We start from the raw sequence: 12,057 nt of genomic DNA, 5'->3' as shown, positions 1-12,057 counted from the left end.
ACATAATTCAAGCATCTTTCAACTTCTGAGGTTGAAACGCAGTTTGAGGAAGATGCTGAGTGATGGAGGTTTGTTTATTTTGGAGGGCGTGTGTGTGAGTGTGGAAACAAGGCGAGGGTTAGATACGGTATGTGTGCACCAGAGTGAAGGACATGTTTACTATGAGACAAAAATTAGAAGAAAAACACAACAAGACCACATTCATACAAAAACAGGATTTTGGGTAAGTGTTTAAAAAACCACAAAGAGACAGCAGGAGTGCAGCAGGCAGGACAGCACACACACACACACACACACACACACACACACACACACACACACACACACACACACACACACACACACACAAGGGAAAGGATATGAGGTTTTTAAGGGGATGAATTTCCAGGCAGGAAGTAATAAGTGCGTTTGGAGAGGGAAGGAGGGAGGAGTGTAAACCGATGCCATGATGACGGCCGTAACGGTTGCATTAGAACGCATGCAGGAGTACCTCAGCAATGCTTAGGGTGGATGAACAGGAGGGGAGCCGCGCCTGGTGCCGCGAGAGAGAGAGGAGGGGAGAAGAGAAGAGGGTTAACAGAGCCAAAGCCGGGTCGAGCAGGGGGGACAGAGACACACAGAGACTGACGGGCGGAGCAGACGGCGCCCTCTGTCTTTCAGGAGGACATCTGCGTGACAGGTCTCTGTGTGACTGTCTCGGATGGGCCAAGGCAGCCAAGGGCATGACGGACAGGACAGGACAGGACAGGACAGGACAGGACAGGACAGGACAGGACAGGACAGGACAGGACAGGACAGGACAGGACAGCAGGTAGGAGTTGCATGGGGATTCACTCCCCATCAGAACAATAGGAGAACAGGTTTCACAGGAAACATCACACATTTTGAACAATTCTCCATCTTGTCAATGCAGCTTAAAGTCGAAATGTTCAACCAAGTTAAGCTGGTTTTACTAAATTGATTTCCACTCTAATGAACAATTATATTGCAAACATGACAACTGTCAGCATTTAAAAGAAAATAGAAGATCGTCTTTTGTGACAAGACCGCTGCCGTGTTTTAGTACTCTAGACTGTGACGTCACGAGGTTGGTTGGCTCGGCTGAGTTACACAGATAGATAGAACAGTAGAGACTGTGAAATACGGAGGCTGAGGTAGACAAAAAGGGGGGACACTATAGTATTGTTCCTCGATGTAAAGATGAGTTTTACAATGTTAAAAACCAAGGACAAAACAGTCCATTTCATAAACTACCGCTGAAACGGAGATCAGTCACGTTACTGCAGCAGCGCTGGCTAGAGGCACTGAAAGAGCCTCCGACAGGCACTGAGTCCTGCTGCAGCTGACTGTCTCCCCATCTCCCGTCCTCTCCCCTCTCTGATCACCTGTCTCTCCTCCTCCGCTGTCTCATTCAGACCGTTCAAAGACAGGGTTGCTAAGAAAATAAACCCCAAAAGCACTTCTTTATTCTGAAGCCCACGTTAAAGCGTTTATTTATGTAACTTGCAGCATTTATTTGTTTTCTGCATAAGTACACAATAACAGCACTGAAATCAACTGCGATATCACAGAAAACCTGCAGTTTCCCCATTAGTATTTCCCACTTTGTTGGGTCACACATTGACTGTTCCGAAGGTCCCACAAATCCAGATCAATTGTAACTGATAAAGGATGCAAACCTCACAGTGCTGTAGGTATAAGCCCTGCAATCAATGCAAGTGTCAACCATTGATCCAAAATATCTTCATCTTAATATCCCTTCTTCCCCATCATGTCGCACACGGTAGACCATCTAAAATGAGTCGGGGGAAATGCAATGTAATTTATTTTCGAGCACACAAAAGTATCACCTCTTACTGCTCTACTGGGGTCGGACATGATTAGAGCATTTTCATTCATGCTGTGGTAAGGCCTTTCTAATAACAATGCCTCCACCAACAGGCACATGAAGACTTTTATTACCTGCACTAATGAGGTTGGGAAGAGGTTACATTACTGCCTCTTTTACAGGAAGTGGCCCACAGATTTACATAAATTCTGATGGACAGATAACCGTTACGTCTTTAGACTACGCTAATAAACAAAAACAAAATCCAATGCACTTCAACATACACTCCTTTATTACAGTCTGCGTACTGTACTGTATTTATTTTTTTACTTGTAGTTTCAATACAACTCAGCAACACACAATATCTGATGTGCAATATCTTACTGTTTTTATAGGTCAAGCAAATAAACATTTTTCTATTATAATATATATTTTTTACTCTTCTTTATTTGCACTGCTGTTAAATAGATGTGTGTGCACCGTCAGGATTGATATTGACAATGACAAAGGAATTCTATCTATCTGTAGAAAAATGAGTACCGTCATGTAATTACAATTTTGGCATCGACTTGGTTCTCAGTTATCGGTTCTCGTGATATCCCTAATCTGGATCTGGATTTTTGTTTATTAACGATGCCATTTGTTTACTGGTGGGAGAGTCATTCACGATGCCCAAGACAACGGCTGTACAGCATTTCATTCATGCTGTATTTTGTCAAAATATCAAAAAACAAAAACACAAACATGGCCATCTGCGTTGGCAGAGGTTTTTTATGGTCCAAGAGCCTTCCAGCTCAGAAATTACATATCACTGGAAAATCCATTTTAAAATATCACATCTATTCCCGGCAAAATAATGTCCGGCATGAAAAGCCAAGCTCACTATGAATTATTACTAAAGTCATTAGATGATTCCCCGACCTTTCCTCGCGAAACAGTAACATTTTAGATTATATAATAAATTGCCTTTTTAAAGTGGGGCTGTCAAGGAAATGAGCATCCCATCCCTCCTAATTGAAATGCTGTAGATTCACAGTAGCTCCCCTCATCAAACTCACAGCTCAGATAATGGACATTGGCAGGAAACCGCGGGAGGTTACAGATTGAAACTCGGGAGTGAACTACATGAGGATCTCCTAAATACTGTAGCAGCAAGGTAGTGCTGTGTTCAGAGAAAGCTCTATTCAGCAACATTGGATGAACCTATTTGTCTTCTCCAGTCTCACCACATTACATGAGTTCTAGTTACTGATATCCTTCAAATTCAATATTGAAGTATTCTGAAACCACCCACTGCATATGGGTAGTATTTTTTATGATATTATACCACCTTTAAAATTATACTGATCATCCATTTGTGTCTGCCACGGTGTATTTTTTGATATTACGACCAGGAATTCTACACATAGTGGCTCTAAAATATTATAAAAATAAAAACTCCCTGCCAACATTGCATGCAAAATACTATGTTTTGGAATTAGGGCTGTCAATCGATTAACATATTTAATTGTGATTAATCGCAAATGAATCGCACCCTCTTTATCTGTTCAGAATGTACCTTAAAGCGAGATTTGTCAAGTATTTAATACTCTTATCAACATGGGAGTGGGCAAATATGCTGCTTTATGCAAATGTATGTACATATTGGATATTAATTAACAACACAATACAATGACAGATGTTGTCCAGAAACCCTCACAGGTACTGCATTTAGCATAAAACAATATGCTCAAATCATAACATGGTAAACTGCAGCCCAACAGGCAACAACAGCTGTCAGTGTGTCAGTGTGCTGACTTGACTATGACTTGCCCCAAACTGCATGTGATTATCATAAAATGGGCATGTCTGTAAAGGGGAGACTCGTGGGTACCCATAGAACCCATTTACATTCACACATCTGGAGGTCAGAGGTCAAGGGACCCCTTTGAAAATGACCATAACAGTATTTCCTCACCAAAATTTAGCGCAAGTTCCTTCGCAACAAGCTGGTATGACATGGTTGGTACCAACGGTTTTCTAGTTTCATATGATACCAGTATCTTCACTGTATCTTTAAAACTGAGTCCGCTGCAGCCGCCGACAGATCGAAGAGCAACTTCAAACCACAAAATGTTGCATCATGTTTGGTCCAGGCTGTCGTTAACCACAGAGCCCGGTCAGTAGAAAAACAATCCAAGACACTGAAACCAAACTCGTTAAAAACGAATCACGTTTCCCACAAGACTGTTGGAAAACAAATGTGATCAGTTGTAGATTACAGCTGACCTCACTCTCTACCTCCACACTAAAGCCATTAAAAGGTGCCCTGTGGATTTTCATTGTAAACAAAGTTTCTGTTTACATTCATTGTTTCTCACCACAATGCATTGTGTGTATCCCTGAGGTCTAAAAAAACATGTTTTTAAAAGCCATTTTTAGTATCTTAAATCCTATATTGTTTACATACATGATTACTAGCTTGCGGTCTTCTTTTTCACTGCGTTTTGCGGTGCATTACTGCATTTCCACCACCTACATGCTATACAAATAAAGCTGCCTTACATATCCAATCCAATCTCACGGGAAGGCCTATAAACAGCATGACATTACAAGGACATTTCACGTGTCATTTATACGCCATGCAACAAAACTACGGTAACGTCCGCAGTTACGTTTAGGCAACAAAACCACTTAGTTATGTTTAGAAAAAACGGCAAGGTTGGGCTTAAAATAAGCACGTAAACTTAGTATAATACATACGGAAACAACATAACAATTACGGAAAACATGTGACAAACGTCACAAAAAAAAACGTGATAAACGTCACCTAGTTAAAAGTCCTGTGTTTGCAGCTTTGTGTAGTACATCTCATCTTTTGAGGGGATTCTCCTCCTTACTTCTCTGCTGAACATGCTGCTTTATGATACCTAAAAAATATATTTTATTTATTTTTTAAAAACTTTTATTAGGAAGGATTATGTGTATCACATGATTTTACATTATCTTTTTTTAGCCTTTTTTATTATAGTACAGCCAAAGACAGACAAGAAACGGAGAGAGAGGTCGAGATGCAGCAAAGGGTTGCGGGTCGGATTCAAACCCGAGCCACTGCTAAGGATTCAGGCTACAAATCCTTTTAGCTTGAGTCGGAAAAGGTTCCTGCTAACTTGCATTTGTCATCTCTGTTGTAGAGATTTAGAAAACGCAGATTCACACGTGTAAACTGGTGTGTTCAAGGGAACAGGCACATTTCTAGTTAGCCGGCAAGTTGCAGGCAAGTAGATCCTTCTGCAGTTAGCTGCATCTAATTTCTGTGCAACTTTAATTCTAACCATGTTGTTTATATTTCCCAAATCTGTACAACGGAGGTGGCAGGTGAAAAGTTAGCATGACTCATTGTCAGAATGGCCACAATTTATTAAAAAAAGACCAAATAATTATTAGAAATACAGTATTTTCTTTAAACTGGCACTGGAACAACACTGCAGTCTGTCTACCTTACAGCACCCAGTTCTCTTACAAGTCTTCTGACATACAAAACAAAACAATGTACCATCATGAATATCTGTTATTAGATTACACATCCCTCACATCCTCAACTGAATTACAGAGTCAGTTTGATCGGCGTAAACATCTTTTGAATGATATCACACGCTCTGACTGCGCAGGATTCGGAGGAGCCGCTGTCAAATTAAACTTGTGTGCTGTCAGTGCTTTAAGCTGATTTGAAGTTTTGTGCTTACGTTTCCAAAACAGCAAGTTGTTGAAAAAGAAAAAAACTCGCTGCTGAATAAATAAAAGGAGAGAATGAATCCACAGTGGGGGAGAAGCCAAACAACCAGTATAACCAGAGCTGACCAGAAGCATGTGCTGCAACCCCCCCGATCATTCATCACTGCCCTCCGATGGCCGTCGCCGCGTCTACATCAATTAGAAATTAATGAGCTATTGAGTGAGTTGCCAGCGTGGCGGAGAGTGAGAGCTAACACAGCTGATTTGACAGGCCTGTGTTATGCTGCTCACCAGTCACCCCTCCATCCCCCCCCCAGCTTCTCATCAGCAGCCCACATGGTGAATGAGCACGCTCAGTACAGCTGGTCAGACTGGTCTCATCCACTCCTCTTACTGCCTTTCATTTCCTGTCTGTCTTCTTCTTCTTCTTCTTCTTCTTCTCCCCCTCTCTCTGTCTGTCTCGCTTTTCAAAGCTCTCTTGTACTCTTCCCATTCTCTCTCCATCGCCCTCGAGGCAAACTCTCTGAGTCAGCGGGCGTGAGTAACTCAACACAAATCTAATATATCGCATACAATGCCTGCAAACTTCGCACATACAGATGCATGTTCATAAGGCGAAGAAGTATGTGCACATCTAAACTGATATATGCTGTGCGTGTAGATATCTACAGTATTTATCTTAATAACTAAAAATCCCAAATAGTGCACTATTTGGGAAAAAGTGCACACACATGCTCTATGCACACATGAACAAGCACACTGCTGTTCTCCACTTAAAGCCTTCAGCAACTTGACCCAAATGGTCGATGGATGCTACGAGCCAACTAAAGAAAAGGGAGGGAGGGGGGGTTGACTGTCTGTACATTAATCAGAGACAAAAGAGCACTTTCCTTCAGGCCGTAGCCACTTTCATCTGGTCTCCGCAACGATATATCACACATATTATAATACGTCCTTTGTCCCGTACGACCCGGCCACCTCAGCCATCCCTCTGCACCTGACACTTCTGAACAGAGCAGGGTCGTTCTTCACAGCTAAATTAATATCAAACCCACTTTTCCAGCCGGGTTATTGAAAGCTGTTGTCTCTCCTGTTAACAGAGAGGAGGAATTTTAGCGTTTCAGCTTGTCATGCATGTTTATATCCCACCCCCTCCTTCAGGCCACGTAAAGATCGGGATAAGCAGATTTTCAAAAAGGGAAAAAGAGTTGTACACTGCAGAAATCTCCTTATGAAGTCATTCTGTTAGAAGTCTTATTTTCTTAAAAATCTGTCAGTGCAATAAGAATATTATTCTGTGTCAGCTCGTTTCTAAAAAATAGTTTTGAAGGAGTAGAAGATATTTTGGATTATTTGATTTCTTGCTTAGAGTTAGATGAGAAGATTGATGCCACTAGCGTGTCTTTAAGGTAAATGCGAAGCTAACGCCAGCAACCAGTTAGCTTAGCTTAGCACAAAAACAGGAAAACGGTGGAAACAGCACCTCTAAAGCTCAATAATAATAAACACGTTATATCTCGTTTGTTTAAGCTAACAGAGACTCCAGGAAATCACTGTGCTCAGCTGATAGTTATCTCCGCCAGGAGATTATGTATTCGGTCGTGCGAATCTCTATGTCTGTCCGTCCACGGCTAATCTCGCACACTGCTGGACCCATTAACCTAATATTTTTTGCGTTCATTTATGACTGTATGCTGAATGTCCTCTCGTGGTTGCAGTGATTCACGTTTTTGAAAACATATTTTATTGACTATTTTATGCCATCAATGACTGCTGACTCCTTTCTACTCTCAACGGGCCGGTAGGGGCCAGTAGGTGCCGCAGGTGAGCAACAACTGCTTCAGTTTGGACTCTGGGTTACAAATTGTTCCTCTCTTGATATGCACGCCTACAGTAGGTAAGACAGTAGCATGTATGTATGTTTAACTATCGCTTAGCAAATGACAAACTGAACCGAGTGTTGACTACAACGAACCGTGTCTTCTTATGTTTGTCTCATTAAATAACATGTTAATTAATGAATGGCCCTCTCTAGAGCCAGTTGTTGTAAGAGTAGCGTAGGTCAGTTGGAGCCCAGCCAGTTCATAGAGTGTGTGTGTAGGAGGGAAGTGAGTGGTGAAGCAAGAGAGAGAGAGAGCGGCGGTGACGGAAGCGAGTAACGTTATCGACTCCGACCCAAGCTGTTCTGTGCTACTGGAGAAACATGGCAACGTGGCGGACACTGTGGAGAGGACCCGCTACCTATGTAGATATAAACGGCTCATTTTAAGGTAACGAAAAAACAACAATTCTTATTTTAGTTATTAATATTATATTCCATTTCTACCAATAGATCCCCCATATTGTTACACACTGGTCCTTTAAGAAAATGATCAATTATAGGCAGAAATGACTTGAAAGGGAAATGTTTGGCAAATCCAAACACATCATTTTGAACTTTGTTGGCCTGTTTCCAACGTTATATCTATTTTTCGGTGTCTGTGTAAAACAGCAGGAATCAACAACTCTGTAGTGCAAACAGGAACAAAAGGCATTAACAAGCCCTGCATGGATCCATTCTCCACACACTGTGGGAACCCTTTGTGTAACTTAGCATCGATAAAGCCACGAATTTATCGCTGTATCTGACATTTAGCCATCGGTAGAGTCTCCACGGCTACATCAATATCCTGCTGCTTCTCCTTGTCAGCTGTTTAAAGCCGTCATGGATTTTGAAGGTGCTGCTTCCACACTTCCTTCATCCATTCTGCCCTCATTTCCATTTACAGTATATAAGCTGCTATAATGTTGGTGACTGGGAGGCAAGCACATGGTAACTCCAGGGAAAAGGAATAACAGCATCGCTATCTGATTCCTCTCTTTTTTACTGTAAGGTGCTCGCAGCTAAATGAGGAAGAGTTGTTTTTCAGAAGGTGATTCAAACACTGACGGCGTCCTGTGAGAATGTCCACCACCATCTAACACTGCAGGAACACCACGGCCACAATATCCTCCCTCCTCTTCCTCACCCTGCATCTAGTTTAAGCTAGTCCCACCTTACTCCTACATTACTCACCCTTCTACCCCCCTTTAAACTCATTCATGGCCTGACGCCGTGCACACCTCCTTCAGGCATCATCACATGCACAAATATGTATGCAACTTTATATTTACAAACACACACTGTATGTACACGCACCCCCCATTTCCACTCCAGCTAATAATACAAAATCCTTCACTTATTAAACACAACTTACTTCTGCACACACACACACACACACACACACACACACACATACACGCACACGCACGCACACACATTTAAAACCTGTAAACACTCTCTGAGATATGCAGGAGGAAAGACATTACTTACCATCTTCTGCCTGGAGTCGGAACAGAATGAGCTCCCCGGCACATGCACACAAGAACACACACACACGCACACACACTTTTACACACTCGCTAACTGGGAGAGGATGGGTGAGCGAGAGCGAGAGAGTAAGAGAGAGAGAGAGAGAGATAAGAAGGGAAGGCTGGAGTGAGAGAGTGAAAGAGCAGCGAGGAAATGCAACAGCCTAAGAGACAATAAGGAGGAGGAGAGAAAGAGGAGGAGGAGGAGGATGAGGAGGAGGAGGAGGGTATATAGCTGCACATACGGTGCTGCACTAAATCATACACGCATGACTGCAGTCTGTGTGCGCACATGTCTGTGTGTGTGTGTGTGTGTGCATTTCCCATGAGTGTTTCTGTTGAGAGAGAAATGACGGATGTGTCTCTCTCACTTTCTCACATCTTCTCTCCTCACTCTCTTTCTGTCGTTTTGATTTGAGATGATGTGTCATGGCGGAAGAGGAGGAGGTTTTGAGAGGCTGATGTGAGGTGAGCTACTGGACAGATAGACAACAAACGAACAGACAAAACCGTGCAGCACAAGGCCCAGCTAGCCAAACCGTCCTGTTTCCTGTGTTCGTTCGTCCATTTTCAATTATGTCCATCTTTCCTTCCTCACCTCCCACTCTCCTTCAGTCCCTTGTCCTCTCTAACTCATTAGCTCTCCGTCCCTTTCTCTCTCTCACTCCCACTCTCTGTTCTTTTTCTCTCTCTCTTTCTCTCTTCGCCTTTCTTTCTTTCTCACTCACTCCATCATAAATCCTCCACACCTCCAGCAGGCCGAGGAGTCACTTTTATGAGCCTTTACTGCACCGGAGGAGGACAATAACACATTTCTAGTAGGACTAGGGACACACACACACACACACACACACACACACACACACACACACACGGCAACAGACACACAAGCGGTCAATACTGTCAGGTTAAACCAAACATGAATAATTTGAGTGGAACACAAAGGCATATAACAACAGTCCTATCTTGCGTTTCCGCAGAGGAATAAACCCGTAAGGAATGACGACACAGGCTGTAAAACAGCGCCGGAGCGTCACACTGCGCCAGGCCGCGATGTCCTCATCTGGACAGACCAACATAAAAAACACACTCAAAGTGTCATGGGAATGAAGAAAAGATGGCAGAGCAGAAAAATGCAATAAAAAGTTGTCTTTCTCCGACCCTGCAGCATCCAGAGTACATTTAAAAAACGACCATATCAAAAGGATAAAAAACACCATAAAGAGTCTCAGTAGGATTGTGGGACATTGTGAGCCTCTACAGCAGCTTCAGTGCTCCTTGACATGGATCCTAAAAGTCCCTAAAACTCTACTTCCAAAAGATATTCCTTCATTTGTTGTTTTAATGATGGTGGTGGAGAGCGCAGTCTAAACACATCCCTCCAAATCTCCCAAAGATTTTCAGCTGGGATGAGATCAGGTGACTGTAAAGGCGGTAGCGTATGAATTAGAGTTGCAGCAATGAGTCGACTAATCGATTAGTCGATTACAAAAACGGCAGAAAATGCTGTTTTCAGCATCTCAAATATGAAGATTTCCTGCTTTTTCTCTGTTTTATATAATATTAAATTGAATATCTGACAAAACAAGACATTTAAAGACATCACCTTGGAAATGGGATGCACATTTTTCACTATTTTCTGACACCAAACGATTAAACTAGAAAGTAATCGTCAGTATCGATAATAAAAATAAGAGAGTAACAGCAGTCAATCAGTAAACAAAGTCCAGTGACTCCTGTGACATGTTGACCTATGTTACAATGAATTTTCTTCCTGCCAGAAACACATGAATATGCCTCCCGGTCGCAGAAAAATCAAATCATGCTTGGTGTGTTTCCGGCATAATGCCAACTAAAATCACATTTGGTTCTCTTTAACAGAGACCTCAGACTTTATGATAAATATTGTATATATACACACGTCTTTACTACAAAGAGTACCAGCTTTGAATGATGTTGAACTCCAGCATCTTTGTAGGTGAATATTGGCTATAAATGAAAATATAGATTCAATGTTTTGGGGGTTGTTTTAAAAGGCTACTAGTACAAACATTCACCGATCAGAGGGCAGTAGGGAGGTAATTTGTAGCCTTAGAGGTGAAAAAAGGGGCAAAACAATTCTAAAAATGATAATGAAACCATGACGTGATCCCTCCTGCCATGTATAGAAGCATCTGCATTCATTGTTTCTCCACTCATTTACTCAAAACATTCCTGTAATTTGCCACCAATCTGAACACAATTATAGTTTGTTCAAATGAGAAATACAAAAGAAGAACAACAACTGATGGTACGCGTCCACATGCATACAAAGTGTCAACACTCAAAAAATGTGCCACACTGGTGAGTAGTTCCTGTATATGCTTACCCAAACAAAAATAGACACACACACAAACACAACAACAATCCCCTGCAGAGGTTCTTGACAGTGCAGCTAACAGAGCCGTGCACCCAGCGGACATTAGCACAGCCACTCCAGCAGAACAGCCTGCTCCATCCTCACGGCTCTAAACAGGGCCAAGGGGACCGGGGGGGTTACAACACACACAATAACACACACACACACACACACACACACACACACAGCCTCTACTGTATATTATTGATAGTCATGGACAGTACAGAGTCTCCTGCACCGCTCTGGGTTGCATGAGGAGAAGCTGCAGATCATCGATCCGTCACACCGCAGCCGGCTGGTTTGACATTGGAGCGGTGCTTACGCGTGCAGCCGAGGCATAAATCATTCATCTCCCTCTGTCTGATCACTTCACTCTGTCGATGATCCTCTGTCACTACTCATTTGCAAGTGATGATTCTGCGATCTGTGTACAGATCAAGCCGAACAGCATGTGCGATTCACACGCCGCGACTATCACATTTGTGATGACTGCTGTGAGAATCCTGCTGGGGGACAGAAAACCGTTGGATAACCAAGCTTGTACTTGTGACTGCGAGCAAAATGGATCTTGATTAACCAAATGGTGGGATTGTATCCATAATCTACTGTATCTATAAGGTGTATAGGGTTTACTAAATAAAGGACAAATCTACATTAGGGCTGAAAGGTTTTGTCAAACAATCAATAAGTTGATAATTAAGTCGCAACAATTTAAATAATTGATTAA

General features: G+C 42.4%; 1 protein-coding gene across 11 annotated transcripts in view; it reads right to left on the bottom strand.

Annotated features, from left to right (window-relative positions):
• gphnb (gephyrin b) overlaps nt 1-12,057 on the bottom strand; it is a 117,354-nt gene that overhangs the window by 31,759 nt on the left and 73,538 nt on the right. For 5 of the 11 annotated variants that reach the window (XM_074615259.1, XM_074615252.1, XM_074615256.1 and 2 more), the window contains one exon: nt 491-532. The exons of the other annotated variants lie outside the window; for them this stretch is intronic. In XM_074615259.1, coding sequence (XP_074471360.1) covers nt 491-532 — 42 coding nt within the window. The remainder of the gene's footprint in view (nt 1-490; nt 533-12,057) is intronic. 11 annotated transcript variants of the gene reach the window in all.

This window comes from Sebastes fasciatus, chromosome 18 (genome assembly GCF_043250625.1).
Source record: "Sebastes fasciatus isolate fSebFas1 chromosome 18, fSebFas1.pri, whole genome shotgun sequence".
In the NCBI taxonomy this organism is placed as follows: domain Eukaryota; kingdom Metazoa; phylum Chordata; class Actinopteri; order Perciformes; family Sebastidae; genus Sebastes; species Sebastes fasciatus.
Note: the sequence above shows the minus strand (reverse complement) of the source record. Positions and strands in the feature narration are given on the sequence as shown.